The sequence below is a fragment of the Aythya fuligula genome, chromosome 2, assembly GCF_009819795.1.
Source record: "Aythya fuligula isolate bAytFul2 chromosome 2, bAytFul2.pri, whole genome shotgun sequence".
NCBI classification, from domain to species: Eukaryota; Metazoa; Chordata; class Aves; order Anseriformes; family Anatidae; genus Aythya; species Aythya fuligula.
The window spans coordinates 113349409-113370109 of NC_045560.1; the positions used below are offsets into that span (position 1 = coordinate 113349409).

At 40.3% G+C, this 20701-nt stretch overlaps 1 protein-coding gene across 1 annotated transcript in view; it reads right to left on the reverse strand.

The window, feature by feature from the left end:
- The window catches only part of LOC116486700 (chloride channel protein C-like), a 76455-nt gene that overhangs the window by 52300 nt on the left and 3454 nt on the right, over positions 1–20701 (reverse strand). The window contains exons 3-10 of the mRNA XM_032183129.1: positions 20169–20249; positions 19036–19211; positions 17365–17457; positions 13906–14149; positions 10324–10518; positions 6387–6484; positions 791–894; positions 125–296 (exon numbers count right to left, since the gene is read on the reverse strand). Coding sequence (XP_032039020.1) covers positions 125–296; positions 791–894; positions 6387–6484; positions 10324–10518; positions 13906–14149; positions 17365–17457; positions 19036–19211; positions 20169–20249 — 1163 coding nt within the window. The remainder of the gene's footprint in view (positions 1–124; positions 297–790; positions 895–6386; positions 6485–10323; positions 10519–13905; positions 14150–17364; positions 17458–19035; positions 19212–20168; positions 20250–20701) is intronic.

The window sequence follows — 20701 nt, forward strand, 5'->3', positions numbered from 1 at the left end:
ATACAATCTCCTCCGAGCAATTATAGCTTTGCTATTGCCAACCTTTCATCTTACCACTCAGGTTGTTTCTACTCAACACAGGCCTTTTGTATAGACAGCTCAAACCAAAATGGGCAAAGCTTACAGCATAGGAATAACCAGGCCACTGGCAACAGCAGAACCTGCAGTCCAGCAGCAGAGGATGAAATAAAATGCCAAAGCAGTGCAGAGGGATGCGTATCCAAATTCCTCATGAGTCCCACGTTTAAAAAGATATGTGATCCCTTGCTTCCCATTTTCAACTAGAAGCGCAGCAGCTGCAACACAGAGGAAGAGATGTGGAGAGATATTAAACAACAAAAGGATCCTTTACAAAAGGATCCATGCTGAATTAGTCCTCATTCGCCTAAGCATGATAAAAGTCAGTAAAGTATAGAAATCAAAAATTAGTTTGAGTTGACGTGACAAGTTATCTGAGGCATTTTCAGGAAAACAAGGAACATTATTTGTTCTTTTCAGTCTGCTGTGTGGTATTAATCTTGAACTAAACAAGGAGAAACAGCAATCAGTTAAGCCAATGAATGGCAACCATACTACTTTAGTAAGGCTCTTTCCCCATCCTTTTCAGAGGTAATTCAGAAACTTCCAAGTGTCCTGAGCTCAAATATGGGATTTAGTTCTGACACACCCCTCCAAAGGGAGCACTACATTATTTCGAAGAAAACCTATGTTACAAGTAAATATACTTGGATATCATGTCTGGTTACATACGTTGTTTGTTCTCTGGTATCAATCACTTAGCTTTCCTTACCTTGATTGAAGGTTCGATTAGAATATCTGACTCCATCTGGACCAATCCATGATGTGCTTGGTGAACAACCATATTCTGAAATTTCCCTCTTGAACAGATTTCTGCTTAAACATTAAAAACAAACAAAAAATCTAACTTAACTTACTGACCATACAGCATGTGTCTGTTAGGGATACATTTTACATAGAAAGCCTACTTTCCCTTTCATCTCCCAATTAAGTTGTTTTATTCACTAATAAACCTAGTTTACTAGAACAATTTATTAATTATTCCATTAAATTAATAAACCTGGTTTATTAATGCTCATGTTCCTCTGCATAAAGCTGCTGAAAACCAAAATTTCCAAAACCAGGAATCACATTGCACTACCTAAAACTGGGAAAATGGGGGGAAAAAATGGTTTAAAATGTGCAGCCTGGCCTTGATCTCCTTGTACCATTGTAACTGTAAAACAGGATCAACAGACCAGAATTTTGTCACTCCTGATGAACATTTCTGTGGGTAAGCACAGCATCCCAAGCTCACAACTGCATCTGCAGATGGACAGGTTAGTACAGGAGAGCACCACAGAGATCAGGAAGGACTCAGAGGTTCCCGTCTTCCACAGCACTGCAGGCTGTACCCAAACCACACCTAAAAGATGTTTGTCCAGTGCATTCTCAAAACTCTCCCTTGGTAAATACTGGCACCAGTTATTTCAACATCAGAAAACTTGCAACTCAGACTGCCGGTTATCATGCTGACTATAACCAGACTTTTGGTACAGCACATCCATTCCTGGACGCTTTCTCAGTCTTGGTCATCTTGAGCAATTGTGTCCTCCAAGCAGGTATGACTTCCTTCTGTGAGTCTGGGACATATCCAGCATGTTTTGGACAGCACCACAACCTAAACAATTGTCCAGTAACAATATGAACTCTGTTCCTGGAACAAGGAGCCAGAGATCTATGGTATTTGACCTACCTGATCCCTGCTCAGAACTACAAGGGAAACTTAAAATGCAGCCAATATCTAGTACAAGAAAATTTATTCCAGACCCCAGATTGGCAACCAGAGGAACACAAGATACTTCCCCAATCTTGTATTTGCCTTTTACATTAATCCAACCACTCAGAGAATATATTCCAAATTCATAATGGTCAATTAAAAAAAAAAAAAAAAAAAAAAAAAAAAAAAAACTTATTTACTCCATCCTGCTTGAGAAATCAAATGATTGTGTAACCCACTTCTAGCAAAACCTCGAGTTCCATACAAACAATGTCTTTACTACCAGTAAAGGAGTATACACAAAAACCAGCACATCCCAGAGGTAACTTGAAATTTGCAGTGATGTCAAAATAGCAGAGAGAGAAACAACAGGAGAAAGTTTTTACAATTAAAACACATGGTTGAGCAGAAAGAACAGAGAACAGAGATGCAGGATTTGTTTTTTGCACAGGCTTTTGTACCACTGACTCTTTCAGTTTGAAATCAGTAAATCATAGAATCATAGAATGGCTTGGGTTGGAAAGGACCTCAAAGATCACCTAGTTCCAACTCCCTGCCAAAGGCAGGGACACCTCTCACTAAATCAGATTGCTCAAAGTCCCATCCAACCTGACCTTGAACACCTCCAGGGATGTGGCATCCACAGCTTCTCTGGGCAACCTGTTCCAGTGACTCTGCCACCCTCTGAGTGAAGAATTTCCTTCTAATCTATAATATTAATCTCCCTTTTTTAGTTTAAAACCATTCCCCCTTCTCTTGTCATTATCTGATTGAGCAAAGAGTTGCTCTCTGTCGTTTTACAAGTCCCCTTCAAGTACTGAAAGGCTGCAATGAGGTCACCCCGGAGCCTTCTATACTCCAGGCTGAACACCCCCAGTTCTCTCAGCCTTTCTTTGTAGGAGAGGTGCTCCAGCCCCTTGATCACCTTTGTGGCCCTCCTCTGGACCTACTCTAACAGATCCACCTCCTTCCTGTGTTGGAGGCCCCGGACCTGGACACAGCACTCCAAGAGGGGCCTCACAAGATCAGAACAAAGGGGCACAATCACCTTCCTACCCTGCTGGCCTCTCCTCTGTTGGTGCAGCTCAGAACACAGTTGACTTTCTGGGCTGCAGGCACATATTGATGGGTCATGTCGAGCTTTTCATCCACCACAACCCCCAAGTCCCTCTCCACAGGGCTGCTCTCAGTGAGTTCGTCTCCCAGACTGTGCTCATATCGGGGAATGCCCCAGCCCAAGTGTAGCATCCTGCACTTGGACTTGCTGAACCTCATTAGGTTCATATGGGCCCACTTATCAAACTTGTCCAGATCCGTTAGGATGGTACCCCTTCCTTCTGTTGAATCAATTGCACCACTCAGCTTGGTGTCATCTGCAAGTTTGCTGAGGATGCACTTGATCCCACCGTCTATGTCATTGATAAATATATTAAATAGTACTGGTCCCAGGACAGACCCCTGAGGTACACCACTCATCACCAGCCTCCACTTGGACATAAACCCATCAATCACCACTCTCTGGGTGTGACCTTCAAGCTAACACCTTATCCACTGAATGGTCCACTTATCATATATGTATCTCTCCAATCTGGAGACCAGGATGTTATAAGGAACCCTGTCAAAAGCCTTTCACAAGTCCAGGTAGATGACATCGGTCAGTCTTCCCTTGTCAACTGATGAAGTAACTCCATCATAGAAAGCCACCAGATTGGTCAGGCTTGATTTACCCTTGGTGAAGCCATGCTGGCTGTCTCAGATCAACTCTTTGTTTTGCATGTGCCTTAACATTGCTTCCAGGAGGATCTTTTCCATTATCTTCCCAGGCACAGAGGTGAGGCTCACTGGTCTGTAGTTCCCTGGGTCCTCTTTTCTATCATTTTTGAAAATGGGAGTGATGTTTCTCTTTTTCTAGTCACCAGGGACCCTGCCTGACTGCTAGGACTTTTCAAATATGATGGAGAGAGGCTTGGCAACTAGCTTCTCCTTCAGGACCCTCGGATGCATGTCATCAGGCCCCATAGACTTGTACCTGTTCAGCTTCATCAGGTGGCCTTGAACTTGCTCTTCACTTACAGTGGGTGGGACTGTGCTCCCCCAGCCTCCATCTACAGGTTCAGGGAAACAAAAGACTTGGGAAGCCTGACAGTCAGTGAAGATTGAGGTAATGAAGTTGTTGAGTACCTCAGCCTTCTCCATGTCTGTGGTTACAAGTTCACCCTTCTCATTCATCAGAGGGGGCACACTCTCCTTGGCTTTTCTTTTCTGAGCAATGTTCCTATAGAATCCTTTCCTGTTATTGGCGTCCCTTGCCAAGCTCAGTTCCATCTGTGCCTTGACTTTCCTGATGCCATCCCTGCACATCCACACAGCATCTCTGTACTTTTCCCAGGCCGTGTGTCCCTGCTTCCACTTCCTGTACATTTAATTTTTGCTCCTAAAGACAGGTTTGTCTCTGGTATGGATGGGAGTACTGCAATGCTACACTGCATGTGCTTCACCAGGACTTGCTAAGAAGAATGGGAAGGAGCCCATTGCTCCTTTACCATCTCTTGCCTCCCCATGTCCTCCTATTTCACATTCTCCTAGGAATATCTGGGGCTTCTGGAAATATTACAAAACCTTATTGCAAGCACAGGTCCAACATAAATTAATGAAGATAAGCTATGCTAGAAGGAAGTATTGTCATACTGGCACAGCCACATACAGCACCATCTGGAGCTGCAGCTGTTGTAATGTTACGGTTTAAAAGAAGAAAAAAAAATATATATATATATATATATATACACTTCACTGAAAGAGTTGGATCAGTACAAAAGACAAAAACAAGCATCTCAGAATCTTTTTGTTACATGGTTCTTATTGGATATTTTAAAGCAGCAAGGGTGCCTATTACCCACCTGTTGGATACTTAGTGGTTAATGATATTTACTTGTCCCTGGATCACTGATTTTAAATTTCATGTTAAGCTCTGATGAGCCAAATTTAAATGATCCCAACTAAAATCTCATGATCGCAATCATAATTCTCTCTCTAAATTTCTAAGAACAGGAGAAAAATTAACAAGCTGTTAATTATCCATGTTCACTTTTGTACCTTATTACAGGTTCACTGGAGACATTATCACTACCTTCAGCAGATGCATGGCCTTGCAAAGTCCATGATAATTTGGTGCTTAATTCCCTTCAGATCTATCCATTTTCAACAGGATGTACTCTAAAACTTGCAGCCACAGCAAATGAAAAATTGGCATTAAGACAGTTTAGCCTCTAGGTTGGATCAGCCTGACTATTTTTCATCCAGAGACTGACAAATCAAAAAAAAAAATAAAATTATCATGGTTTCAGATGTTTTTCTTTAGAGTAAAAATAGTTTTGTTTTGAAAAATAACATTTTGGAAGCATTTCGTTCTTGAAATAAAAAGGATGTTGTGGTGAGGAAGAGAGCTTTTCTTGTAGCAAACCAAAAAGCAATAGTCACTAAGTCAAGGTACTAAGTAGATGACAAAATTTGTTTTTATAAAAAATATGTAAATATGTAGTATAGCAGACAATACTAAAAAAAAAAAAGTATTGCAAGTCAAATGCTAGGCTAGAATTGATGGCAAGAATGGGGAAATATGCCTGCTTTCCATGTACGTAAATAAGCTGTTTGGAGTCCGGTCACCAATGGCAAGTTATTCAGCATTTACTACCCATATCATGCACTATGGAATGCTGCCCACTTGGAAGGAGGATATGTAAGACTACAAGTTGGTAGTGACCGTTTGCAATGACTGTGAAACCAAACTATTGTTTCACCTAAAATCCAAGCTATTCCTTTTCTGTTTCCTCTGGATTCCTCCTAAGTATTTCTCAAGAAGGATACCTGGACTGCAAAACTTGTAACAAATTCAAGGATCTTTTCAGCTGTGTCACCAATAAAATGCCTAACAATTCAGCTCCATATTCTCTGACTGTTTATTAAGACAATGTTTGTAGTTCTAAGGTCCCTTATTACAGTTGGTGCTGTACTGGCACGCACCTCTGATGTGTTCATTACCGGTTGGTGTTCTTATATAGATGACTGATCATGTCCCTCAGCCAGCAGTAGCTGACAGAAGCTGAGAATAAACAATGTTTTTCCTCATTACAGCTTTCCAGTCAAAGCACAAACTGATACCTATAGGCTTATGAACCTATATAAACAGACTATATATGTTTTAATGCAAAAGTAGTATTCTAAATTGAAAATGTACTTGGATGATGCATACAGTCACATTTCAGGCTCTTTCCATTTTTGAACACTCCTTTGTTTCTTCATTTCTCTATTTCTCTTTAATTTGGCATGGTGGCAAGTGTTTCTGACTAGAAAAGTTTGTGTGATTAAACACCAGTGATTAATAGATTGTGTGATTCTTGTCTCTAGGTTATTCCATTTTAAATATTCGGTTCTGACAGGCTTTTGATTTTTTTTTTATCCCAAATCTGTAACATTTAACGTATAAATTGTAACAACTGAGAAAAAATGTGAATAATTGTATTTACACATTAATTGTAATTTTAGTTGCATGATAATTTACATATTAATTTTAATTAATTGAAAGAGCTCCTGATGACTTCCCCCCACTTACATTTCTGAGTTGTTTCTCAGCTGGCCATCTCTCACATTCATGACTGGAGTGCAGGAGAAGAAATACGGTAAATATACAGTAACAGTCGTCGTACATACCTGCAGGCATTCAAATAATCAAATAAACTATCATGAGATGTAGAAACAGAGACAAACAAAAAGAAAAGTTTCTAAACTCACTAGTGCCAGCAGTTACCAAAAAGGAATTGTCCTTGTGGACTTGCCCACATATCCCATATCAGCTGTTGCCCATGAAAAAAAAAAAAAAAAAAAAAAAAAAAAGGAGGGCCCAGATTCATCTAACTTAATGCACTGACCCATCGCAACTTGGGTCTCTAGTTGCAGTCTCTCTCTCTGTAGCCATCAGAAGGCCACAGCTACCTCCTGAGCGAGAGACCTGGAGCTCATTGTGTACCCAGCCTCCCCACCACCCCATTATCCCCCCAAAAAAGGATTCAGGAAAGATTATTGGAACACACAATTATACTACTGTTATAGTATTGTTATAAAACAGCTCAGGTAGCACATTTATAGAAGCCCTCAAGCTGAGATTCAGCTGTGTGCAATTGTGACTAATTTGTCTGACAATTGTATCCCAAGCATTTGTTTCTCTGTATCTCTGAGATTATAAATTTATGGGCAGAGCACTTCTAAAAGAGATAGGTAAAACTGGGAGAGGTTCGGTCTTGACAAAACTTAGGTCAAGTTTTGTTTCTGAAAACTTAACTCTGGGACAGTTCAAACCCAGGTCAAGTTTTTGCCAAAGCCACAAAGTCCAACAGCAGCTAGGACAGCTAGAAAAGAGCCAGTGGCTAGAGATTTAAAGCAGTAGCCTATCTTCACAGCTAAACAGAAAAAAAATACATATCCTTGCACTTAACCTTTTAAAGTTTTGACAGCTTAATATATGTGTATATATGCATATATCCTTAAATTGTTCACCCTGCCCATGGAAACACTAAGCTTTTGGAACAGAAGCATTAGTCAACAAGATTAAAAAAAAAAAAAAAAAAAAAAAAGATAGCTCTGCCAGATTCTTGGCAAAACTTTATCTACACTGTGATTTCCTCACAGAGAGCAAGGTGATGAATTGAAGAGAAGCAAATGCAGGCCAAGGGGCAGAAGGGCACTTAGGAAGACGGCTTTGCTTAATCTATGGGCTGAAGATTAGATATTCAATTCCAGTCAAAGGAATGGTACTCCGGGTTATGTTGTGGGTGTGGAAGATACCATGATGGGTTCTTTCCAAGTTTAAATGCAGACTGGTTTATACAAGATTATTTTGGGTTAAAGTCGCTGTGACATAGTTTCTTTCAGTTGCTTGATTATGTGAGTTTATGAGAAAAAAAAAAAAAAAAAGAAAAAAAAAAAAAAAAGAAAAAAAAATGAATTGTATGGTTCTTTCTCAGATCAAACAGTTTCTTTCCTGCCTTTTTTTTTTTTTTTTTCTCCAATTTATGATAAAATAAGGACTGTGACCTGAGCAGGATCCCCTAGAGCTAATAAAAAGGAAAAACAGTCTGAACAAGAGTTCATGCTACAAAAGTAATGGGGAAAAAATGTATGTTTGTATGTTGTTTATTTATTTATTTAAAATGACGAAGGCAAAATATATAAGTTGCAAAGCTTTTGTAATAATTGCAGACCACAAAACACGTGCTATTCTTGCAGTTTCAGGTGTGATCTGGCAAGGTGCTCACCACCCCATGAACTTTTGGAGTCAGTAAGGTGACACTCCTAAGCAGGATAGAATAGCTTCTACTGGGCATTTTCTCTATGTCTGATACTGAATCTTTGACTCTTTGCTAACTAATCTCAAATTTAATCCCACAGTATCTTCTAACAAGCTGGGCCATGCTGGCTTCTGTTGTGGCATGTTTTTTCTTTGTTTGTCTGTTGTGTTGTGTTTTTTTCTTCTGATTTTTGTTGTTGTTCCAAAAAGTAATAAGGAACTGTGTGTTTTTTCTAAGTAGCTTATGTAAAGCTTTTCTAATGTATTATGAGAAAGCCAAACCTTTCCCAGTGGTAGGGGAAGTGCTGTCAAAAGCAGAGCTCTGGCTCCAAATCATTAAAACAATGATTGTTACAAACCTGACCTTTCACAAAATGAGATCTTTTGGAAACCGTTTAGTTTACACAGGACTAATGGGAGTCACACAAGGAACTTTACTCCTCATTCTGATGGACTGAAAACTCACTGCTCAGGGATTTTTCTCATGGTGTATCACTGCAGCACCCAACAGCACAAAGTCCCAACTCCTCCTCAAGACCTGGGAGCAAATTCACAGCACAACAGAAGAAGGCTGGGCAGGCAAAAGGTGCTCTCTGGAGCAAAGAAATGCTGTTTTTCCTACTTACTTCATCCACTCTTTCAAACAAAGAAGCAAAAAGCTTCACATGAGCTTCCTCAGGGTATCTCATGTCTGCGAGATGCTGAACAAACACGGCTCCAAGCTGAAAAGCCGACATCCTGCCACTAAGAGGAGCTAAAATCCAGTTGTCATCGATGGTGTGGACGTGCTCCTGCACAGAGTGCTCACGGCAGATCCCTCCTTCTCTACTGATCCGCCTAAAGAAGCTCAGATTGCATCTCTGTGGTGCTAACAGAGAACCAAGCAAGCAGGAGGCTGCTCTGAGCTATGAACAGGACTTGGCCAAGGAGGAGAAACTGGACTTCCATAGCGTGCACAGTATTCAAGGACTAAATGACATTTACTCTTTCAGACCTTACAGAGGGGAAAAAAAAGTGCAGCCTAGGGGAAACATACACATCTCTGTACCAATCTGCAGAGAAAATGAATCGCTACAGATTGCAGAAACTTGACCTCGGCTTGTGGTTATTCACACTTTTAGCTATAAAAGTTTCCCTTCTAGTATTTAAAATACTAAATGTTTTATATTAGTATTATCCAGGTAGCTAATGCAAGCCAAGCTACTGCTTTTCCCCAAAGTTTGTGTTCTGTCACCTCAGAGTAGATGCTGCTGAAGCATGTGTCTGGGCTGATGGGAGAAGAGTATCTATATGGTCACCTCATTGATAAACAATTCAACAACCTTCTCTCCAGAAGGGAAGGAAGTACAATAGTATATATAAAAGTCATACAATGCCAAATGGAAACTGCAAAGCCTAGAGGTGAAGTGACACCATCATGCCTTATATCACAATACCTGAGACTCCAGGCCAGCCTCCATCAGTGACGAATAGGGCTAACTCACCCCAGATACACAACTAGGTCCAGAAAGCTTGCTATACCTAGCCACATCTTTCAAACTCACTATAGCATTAATTATTCATGCATCTGTTCTTACAACAGACAGAGATCTCCATTGCTGCCTTAAGGCAAGAATACATATGACTGAGGTCTCAGATTGTTCTTTCCAATGCTGGCAGCTGAAAAGTTCTCCAGGTGCAGAGGGGTGGAGAAAGATGTCCACCTGGTTATGCTGCAGGGCATAGGAGCAAGCTAACTCTGTGGGGTAATGATAAGGCCAGCCATGAGCAAGGGAAAGTGGGGAAAAATGGATGAAACCTATTGTTTCAGCTCTCTATAGATCCCAAATAAGTGCAAAAACACCCTAGCGTGACTGGCAGATGTCACTTAGCTGAGCTAGTACCATCAGAGTAGAGCAGCAGCAGGAGATCAGGATGGTAAAATACTTCAAGTATTTAAAGAAAAAGAAAAAAAAGAAAAAAAAAAAAAGAAAAAAAAAAAAAAAAAAGAAAAGAAAAGATACCAAAAACAACCAACTTTCTTTTATACCTACCAACATTAGATACCTAAACATCCTCTGGAAATCTGTATGTTTATTCTACTCCATTGTACATTAGATCAAGAACCAGAGGGCCAAATTCACTTTTGCATCCAACCAACTTATGATCTACCCTCATTAACCACTGTAAACATTATATAATCAAGAGAAAAAGATTATTTACTTACAAGGATGAGCATGGTTTCCAACAGCTTGCTTGTTTTTCTAACTGATGATTTTGGAATTGAATTAAAGAACCGCATACGCAATTTATTAATTTTTATATTTAGGGAAACAAAGAGAGCTCCCAAAAGACCTCCAAGCATTCCAAGTAGGATGGTTGGAATGAAGGCCAAGACGTGCATGTCCAGCAAGTTTTTAACCTGCATTGAAGAAGAAAATATGTTCTGAGCATCTTGCCAATGACATGACATATTGCACCCTCTCCTACAAAACCTGATACCACAAAGTAATTTCCACAGAAGAAATAAATCTTTCCTCCTGGTTTAAGGATTCAGCTAATTAATTTAAAGCTGATCTCACACGAGACAGTGTAGTGCTCTTGCAAACCTCACAGGAGTAGAGCTAGCAGGTAGATACTCTCATTGTCACATATAGCTCCATTGGCCAGTTATTTTCATTCCTGAATAACTATAAAGGACTTGAACAAGTAATGTGCTAAATTAAGGTCAGAAGTATCCTCTTGGGTCCTTCTTTTCCCTAGGGAAAGTAATGAATCTAACAGAACCTTCAATGATGCATAGCTGTTAGCTCAAACACGCAGCACTTCAGGTTACATGCAAATAACATAACACATTGGTTTTAGTGAACACTTTGAGACACTCTGCTGGACCAGAGCTTTGCTCACAGTATCTCTATCTACCTCATAATTTGGGAAAGTTCATTTATTAAGTGTCAAGCTACTTCCACATGCATTACTGATAAGCTCTAAGTAAAACTGTAATTTGATGCTGATCTGGAACAACTCATGGAATACCAAATTACAAATGTAGAACATAATCTGACAGCTGGAATAGTAACTGAATTTTCTGCTTGATTCCTCAATAGGCAGAAAGGTTGAGAGCAACACCATGCTTTAATATAATCTTCCAGCAAACAAAAAGGTGTCAATAAGTCAATAGATTCGTAGAAATCTATTAAATGCTGTGAGAATATTATTTCCTTAGCTCAGGCTTAGAGTTACACAGCTTTTTGTCAAGATTATGATCTGGACAGAGTAAGAGATCATGAAACATTTAAAAAGCTAACTGGCAAAGAGCAGTAGTGGCACATGTTAAAGGCCAGAAAAATAAATAAATAAATAAAAACTACACTGGGATAATATTTGGGGTAGCGCATAGGAGAAACTGGTAGCCTTCCTTAAATTGCTTGAGCAAGGACACAATCCCTTCTCAAGTTATTTTTTTATTCCTCTTCTTATTCTTTTTCCTTAATCTTATTCTTGTTTCTCCTGCTAGAAATACTCTAGACTTTAAGAAATACACCAGGAGGCTGTTCTAAGCGCTGATGGTATCTCCTGAGAGGAAGAAGGCCAGGGTCAAAATCCAGTCAGGCCTGAAGAGTTGGTCCATTGGGTGCTGCAGACTGAGAAAACTGATATAGACAAGGCAGACACAAGAAACTCAACACCTGGAGACACACTCAGAGGAAGCCAGGAGTGACTTGCCCTATAATCAGAACTACAACAATCATATATGTCTGTTGTACATACTAACCATAACTTCAGCAACACTATTTTTTACCAATAGCTGCATCAAAATCCATCTTTTTCCAAAGGATTTAAATAGATCTAATGTTTAAGGTGTTGAAATTTAGAAGAAATAGCTCATTTGGAAGTAGGAAATTTGTTTTATTTCCTGCAGGATCCAAATATCTTCCAGCATATTCTACTTAATTCCAAACCTGCATGAAAGCTAAAAATGGACATGCAGGTTTTTACTGTTTTTTCTCCCTGCCTTTATTTTTCCTAAGGGAAAGATATACTGAGATGATTGTTTTAAAGCAATACACACACGTTACACTGCACATGTGTGGCAATAAAGGTAAAGTCAAGCCAGTGTTCTGCATTGTGGGAGTGAACAGCGGCAGAGTGTATTGCTTTTGTCAAAGTGCTAGCGACATGCTTTGGCCAGTCATCAAGAAAAATCTGTTACCTACAGAACAAGCTTCACCTTTATAAATAATCCAATGTTCTACATAAAAGTAAAGTGAAGCTTCCTGAAAATCTCAAGCTCTGGGGTACAATAAATTCCTCCTGTAACCTTTTCCTGAGTAGAAGGAAGCTAAAGAAAACAAATAGTTTTCTTGAGAAACAAAACCCACAAGCTTTCAACTCAGAGTTTATCCACTGTAAACTGTGTTGGTTAATGCCACAAAACATGAAAGAAGCAAAATTTCCCCTGAGCCCAGTGTTCAGTGAAATGAAAATATTTCTGGTTATCTGTACCAACTTGTGAGCCAAAAACTATTGAACCCTGACAGAAGCCATCTAGATAATAATTTTAGCTAGCTTTTCCTGCTAATGACACTAAAAGAAGACAGGAGACAGAATCCACTGCTCTTTTCTGAAAACAACCTGAAAGGAGTGTTGAAAGAGCGATGTTTATTGTAAAATAGCAACCAAAGTAATTCTGCTCTCCTCTGTGCATGCAGCTGTCCATTACACAATACTTTGGCTTCAGCAATAAAGCTGTCTTCAGCAGGCCTGACCTCTTCGTTGTCCATTTAATCTCACCTTTCTACCACAAATTTATGTCTTCTTGGTTGTGTCACTACAGTTGTTGGGAGCCTGCATGAAGAGTTGGTCCACAAAAAAGGATTTGGGTTAAAAACCAGTATCTTCTCCCATTGCCACAGCTGAATTTATGTTAAAGAAAGTATACCACAAATTCTTTTGCATGACATATGCAAAATCATGGTATTTATAGCAGGCAACATGCACACACACACACAAAAGAAGTTTCTTGTTTTTCAAATTATAATATGCCTACATGTGGAAAAATGTCATTATTTCTATTTTTTGTATTGCTAGAGAGATATAAAACAGAAGAAATTAAGAGACCAATTAAAGTGGTCGGGGAATAGGCTTAGGAAAAATTACTTAGTAACAGAAAGTGCACTGGGATTCATGAGACCGGAGGTTTATTTTTACTTTTCTAATTGACCTTCAAGTCACATCATAATACAGAGAAAGATATTCAGGCACAAAGAAGTGAAGATCGTGATTCTCACACATCGCTGCTGAATCACCTTACAACAAAGATGAGTGAGAAACATAATAAAAGCAACTGTTTTTAGGTGGACAGGAAGTAAAATTCAAAGAATAACGTTGTATCGTGCTGCAAGGTACAAAGGCTGAAGGTGACCTCTGTTGTGCAATTAGGAACAGTGATCATATGCTTTTAAATGTTTAATCTGTAAGCACAAAGAAACAAGGCCATGGCACAGCAATGGCTGCAGCAACAAAGGAGAGCTCACGCCAGCTACAGGAGAAGACATTGAACATCTTGTACTACAATGTAAAACGTAATTCTCTGATTAAGTAGGTAACACAAAACATCTGTCTTGTAGCTAAGTGATTACCAGACTTAAAGCATGAGGGGTCCCATATCCACTGATCTGGTAACTGCACATACACCATCCTTCTCCCTTCTCAGTCCCACTTCCCTGCTACTCCCCCAAAAATAATGTTGAGAGAAACAAGCCTAAAACTCTGCATCTATTTCCTCCCACATCCACACAGTACTTACCCAAAACAGAATTCTTTTCTCCGCTTCAAAAAATCCAAAATGACCTCTGTAAACAAACCCATAAAGAGAAGAGGACAGCAAATCCGTGGTGAAGGTAGCCATCAGGCAGCAAAAGAAGGTTTGCCAGGCCAGCCTGATGTTCCAGAAGGAAGACACTTCCTCTAGGGTGAACAACAGCCCACCAATGGGGGCACGAAATACTGAAGCTATCCCTGCACCTGCACCAGCCGTAATGAAACTGCGCCTGAAACAGGTAGAAGAGTCAAAATTTGATAATAGCAGAAAAAAAAATAAATAAATAAATAAAAGAAACAGAAGGTCTTCAAAAACGTTTCTTCATGTCAAAGTTGTGTTTAAGGAGCTGAATTTGAAGAACTGATGGTTCATTTGGGGGTTATTATGGCACCTTTCATCTCCAAGATCTGAATACAGACTTAGTCTCAGATTTGATTCTTATGGCTCAAGTTATTGGGGCTACTTGGCAGCTTAGAAATACAGTGATTTTGATATACTGCCAAGTCCACAAGGGCTTGTGAAGAAAAAATGAACCCAATCATAACAGTGACCGAAGCACCCATAGAGTAGTAAAACCATTAAATAGTCCTCTGAGTTTTTATGGGATTTTGTCAGCAAGAATGGGGAAATGATGTTTCATTCACAGATCTCCTTTATACTGTAACTGTTGTCCTCTTTCTTGACCTTCAGCCTTGACAAAACTCCTCAATTCTAGAACATCGCATGAGGAATGCAGTGCCGTGCCAGCAAGATGCTGAACTGGCACCTAGCCGTGTAATGCCAAGTAGAGGTATCATTTCATATACTAGAATCAGTACAGGCACAGAGGTGAAATATTGTAGGAAAAAAGGTAAGAAAGTCTGGAATTCACCAGAGAACGAAAGTACAGCCTGGAACCTCTGGTCTCAAGCAGTTCCTCAGTCTGTATATATCTGAGAAATCCACAGAGAACATATATGCTCTGTCTTCCTCCCATAAGGATGTGAAGCTCACATACACCCTGAGGAGCAACACATTTGTAAATTTGTGTTGCTGTAAACAGCACTATGAGCTCAAATAGCAAAGATCTGCACTGTCAGTCGCAGTAAAGACAAATAAATTAATAAATAAAAGAAAAATCATATAATCATTAAGGTTGGAAAAGACCTCCAAGATCATCTGGTCCAACCATCCCCCTACCACCAATGTCACCCAGTAAACCACGTCCTTAAGCAGACCATGTAAGCAGACCAGTAAACCATGTCCAACGTTCAAAAAAATATATAGGTAACAAAAAAGAATTATAGTGTTGTAAAGAAAGGCTTTAAGGCATGTATTACTATTCATTTCCTCACACACATCATCATTTTGTTTCCAGGGCCTATTTCATTATATGAAAACAACATCCTATATCATACATTTTTAAGAAAGGCTGTAGTGTGCGGAACAGCGGGAAGTATATAGAAAGAGTAAATAATATGGAAGAATTCTGCCTTGGAAAATTGCATTCAAATTTAGCACTTGTAAAGGAAACTGGGCTGATGCTGACACATATATTGCACAAATCACTAGTGCTCACCAGCTCATAAAATTTGCATTCTCTGGATATGCTAACTGAGACCCTCAGGGATGATTTGTACAAATGCTGGGTGTTAATTACTAACTGAGGTCAATGAGTATAGAAAATACTTGAGTATTTGAAGTATTAAAAATGTCAAGTTCTCAGCAAATAATGTGTGTGTATATATATATATATATATGACCAGTCATCTGAAAACATGCACCCTTTATTAGTGTCCCTTCTGACTTTTCTGTGGTATCCAAAAATTTTATCAGTACAAAGATGGGTAGCAATAAAGATAATAGACAGAAAAAAATGGAAGATATTAGAAAGTGCATGTGTCAAAGCCTTTACAAGTTCCCTCTCCCCTAAGGACTGTGGAGGAGCCCACCATAAAGCTACAACTTCACATCTGGTATTTCCCTGTTTACAAACGTGGAGTTAGACACTGCACGGATTGCATGGTTTTTTACTTATATGTTGTATCTGCAAAGTAACATTACTTTCAGCAGTAGGGAACTCCACAGATACTGCATGCCACAGTAAAAACTAGGGGAATTTTGCTTGGACATCTCCATGCTCCAGCCAGTTGTACATGCTCTGTGTCACATCAGTAGTATCAGTAAAGCCATTGGAGACCCCTCCAACCCTGAAGATCCTTTACATCTGATGGACAGAGGCCTTAGGATCCTTCAACATCCTCATGCTGGTTGAGTTACTGCTGGGCCAGTGGCAGTACTGGGAGAGGGTACTGAGCCTACTTAATAACTACAAAATATACCAGGGGAGTGGGATTCTTTCATTCTGATCTTTGCAAAGGAAGTGAGGTCTTTCTTAGACTGGAATTTTCCTCTGCTGCTCAGAAATAAACCTTTTTGTAAAGGGGACTTCCACACAACCTGTCTCTCCCAGGACAGTTCCTGCCTGCAAGTTAACACGTCTTTCTAATTACTCTGTAACTGTACCCTGCAGAGACAAACAAAAGTTCTCAGTGCTTCTCTTACCACAAGTGCTGACTCCTTTCATGAGTAACATTTTGCTGAGACCAGCACGTCTCAGATTTATTTAAATGACTGACCTTAAAAGCATAAAAGCAAAGGGGATTCCGTATTTTCCCTCTGGTATTTTTTGATTTACTTTCAAGCTACAGATAGTTCAGTGGCCATTCATACAAATTCTTTCACTTTGCTTTTCTTAGGAAATGAACACGCGAGTCTTTCTCTTTTTCTCACTTTAGAAAAATCAGTATTGCATGAACTTTTGTGTGGATGCTTTATATGACAACATGATAATAAATACCATCCAAAAAACATAAACTGGTTTGTAAATTCTTTTTACAAGAATTAATCAGGGAATTAATCTCATTAATTTCAGTAGAGCTGTTCACGAGAGAGGGCTTACCACAGCTACCTTGCAGACATACGCAACTAGAGAAGAGACAGATTTTAAAAGTGACAAAAAAAAAAAAAAAAAAAAAAAAAAAAAAAACTTTTTTAAACTAGAAAAACAAACTAAGGCTCCCCTAGTGCACACTGTGGAATCCCCATCATCTCCCATTCCCTGAGCTGACACCGTTAGTTGAGGATAAACCCCATGGCTAAAATTCTTGTGTTTTTCTCCCTTGTTTTACAGCTGAGAAGACAATGGAAAAAGGCCTTCAGTGTTAACACACTTTTTCCACAAGCGTTCAATAAAACCACTTGTGAAGGGTTGTTTTTATTAAACAAAGTGAGATGTGGGGTTTTTTGCCACCCCAAAGTGACAAACGGCAGGAAGACCAAAAGACAGGATTACTCTTTGAGACACAAGGAGCCTGCTGGTGGCATGCCAGATACCCCTGGAGCACGGAGGACAGAGGGGGAGCCACAGAGACCCCCCCAGCTTGCACCCTGCACATCACTTACTTGTCAGCTGAATTCTGGAACCTGGTGAAGAATGGGAGGTGGATGCCAAGGGTGTCCGACTGCAGCTGGCTCAGGCCACAACCCAGGATAGCACTAAAAGTGATGTTGTATAATTGAGAGTGCTCCTCAGTAAATTATTCATAAATCAGCCATGGTTCAAGGCAGGGGAGGACAGAGCCTTAGCTGGCATGCAGCAGCAAAGGTAGACTGGCTTCAACAGATTTAAACAAGGAAAACGTTGAACATATCTTTTAAATATGCAAAGTCCTGTTGACATAAAGCAGGAGGCTATTGAAGACTTTCAGATTCTTAACTAGAGACTTAAATGGCTCTTTTGCAAGGAGTGTTGTGATGATTGACCACGAAATGCCTTTTGAAGAACTGCCTGTTAATGTCTGCCCAAGTGTGGTGACATGTCAGACTGTAGCCCATCATTTCAATCATCTGCCCCCAGGTTAATGACCGTGGCAGGCAAAACAGATCTGCTTCTGACAGAAGATATGTAAGGATTTAAATTATTACAGTGTGTTCCCAGGCAGCACTTCAAACTACAATTAAATGGAAAAAAGAGAAAACCAAATCCTTAGTGAAATGAAAAATCTATTCATTGTATAATCTTGGAAGACTTTTCTACAAGACTTAAATTAGGGGTCTTAACGAATCTCTCAGAGGCTTTTAGCAACTTACGTGTGTTTATGTTTAATAAAAATGGTAGAAGGTTCCAACTAAATTAAATTAAACTAGCTCTTAAGTCCTGTGTTTTGAAAAGGCATCACGTTAATACCGTGCTGACTTTCTTCATGGAAATATGATTCAGTTCTTTGGCTCATGCATCACTGTTACCAACCTAGCACAAAGGAAAAACATCACAGCTGCAGTCTCCAAGCTCCTGGAGACAAATGTCTGACAGCAAAGAAAACAAAAGAAACCTAAAGAGAGAGCTAACCCTTGGTACTTACTGACTGAAAGGTTTGTGGCTCCCTCTGACTAACCATGCTCTCCTCTTTTTGAAAATCTGAGTCATTCTCAAGGGTGCTGCACCTCCATACAGACAGATAATAAATAAATAAAACCCCACAGAATAACAGCAAATGTGCAAGCGTGCTAGACGGGAGAGGTTTGGTCGGGTCAGCAATGAGAACAAACCTCAACTATGAGTAAGTTCCAAAACCAAAAAGAATCAGAAATAAAAGAGCAAATTAACCAACAGCTGATCTGCACCATGTTATCAGAGATCAATTTTACCATCTCATTTGTGTGCAACCACTTGAGGCTGACTTTATTTTTACACTGGCTTTGCATAGGTAAAAGCCATTACACGAGGTGCAAGGCAGCCGGCCTTGCTCCAGGACAGGTTGCTTCCAGGAAGAAAACTGACGGCAGTTTTGTCCACCCAGTTTCCCCCTCTTGCCCAGCACATTGGAAGCAGGTGTCCAGATAACTGCTTGCTGAACCCTGCTGTGAGTTGCATTGAGGAACCCAGCCAATATTTAAAACACACAGTGAAAAAATGTTTTTCTTCGCTGTGTGGCTTGAATAGAGGGGACAGCACAACATCAGTTGTGCTAATGCAGTACAGGATGTTCTTTAAGCCAATGCTGCCACCAAGAAAGACATTGCAAAGCCATCCACGTTGACTGATACCTTTAACTCTGGTCTGGTATTTCTTACCCCAAATGGACCATGGGACCTTCTGGCCCACAGAAGAGCCCAGCTGCTACAGCCAGCACGCATGACACAAACGTCCCTAGGAAGGTCTTGATATTAAAAAGATGCTGAATAGAAGTGCCATTCAAATACCCAATGATTTCTGGCAAGCCAGACGGTGAACCTGCTGGACAAAAGAACTGCAAAGGGAAAAAATAATAAGCAGAGTCAATGATCATATCCTGCCAGACACATCTATGGACACAGCTGTAAGTCCAGCTCTCACCTTGCTCTGATCACGAACAAATTTTCCCAGAATTAATAATGCATACATACATAAACCTCTGGCTACAGATGTTTAAAAACTTGTGTTCCCAACAGTGCTGCTATGCACGTACTTGGAGAAGAGAGAGAAGACACCCATGGAGCAGGGCCCACCTCTGCTCCAGGTCCTGCCTCCCATGGCTGGAGCCTGCGTGCAGGTTACCTGAGGGGCGGGGGTGTACATGAGCCTGCAGCAGCCCTTCGGCCAGCTCAGGCTTTAGTTAGCTCCAACCTGGTCGGTTATCACCTGTATCACAGCAAACTCCCTTTTCCTACTGCTGCTGCTGGACTTTGGGGGAATCTCAGTAAAACTTCACTTTTTCTTTCACCTACACTGTTAATTGCCTTTCTATGATTAAATTGAGCACAGCAGGACAGTAAATGGCAGCAAGGCTCAATGCTCTAGGCGTTGCAGCCTCGTAAAAGTTCTGATCTAGGCTGCAAGTGATACCCACACAGCGCAGCTAAAAGATCAGTCTAAAACCAACAGTAATTTTTATATGGCCTGACGGTCTTTGGCTCAGGCCCCTTCCAAACACCGAGTTCTCACAAGTTACACAAGTTGCCACTAGTATTTATTTTACAAACACCACACGCCAAGCATAAATTGCATGGCCGCCACCACGGATTTCACCCCAGACACTTTTATACAAGTTACGTGCTGGGGAATTCAGCATAGGCTGAAGGCCAAAAAAGGCCTCTCCAGTTGGGTTGTAAAAGAGATTTTTTTTAATAATTTTTTATTTAAATGCTGAATTAAACAGCATTTGGAAGAGCACGAGATGTGGGTTATTGCTGCATTGTGGGCCTGCTGCATAAGAGACGACACTCACCAGCACTGAGCTCGAGGACACGAGGATCATGGCCAGCCCGGTGCCGAGCACACACACCCATGTCAGGTGGAAGTTGCCATCCTGTCCAGTTTACAAACAGGTCGTTACTTTGGCACCCATATACCAGCTATACAGCCTGTTTTTTAATCATCTTTTGTCCCACAGACTTCTGTGGATAGAATGTGTACCACAGGTAAAAACCAACCAACCAAAATAAATAAATAAACGAAACGAGCAGTGCAGCTTCTTTAAAAGGACTGGAGTGGCAGCAAGGTAAAGGCTGACCTTCAGAGTCAATTCCTGTTTTTTTTCCAGGATGTTTTCCCCATCTCTACCAACACTGCAAGGGATATGTTGTTACTTATCCAGGCCCATTGGGGGACAGAGGTGGAGTGAAGGGACCTGAAGAACATGCACTAGAAATCACTAAATGAAGCCTCCAGCAGATGTTTTCTCAAACAGAGGCTTAAAGGTCTTACATTGGCAAATATCTTCATGAATTTGCAGCTGTTACGAATAGACAGAATATATGT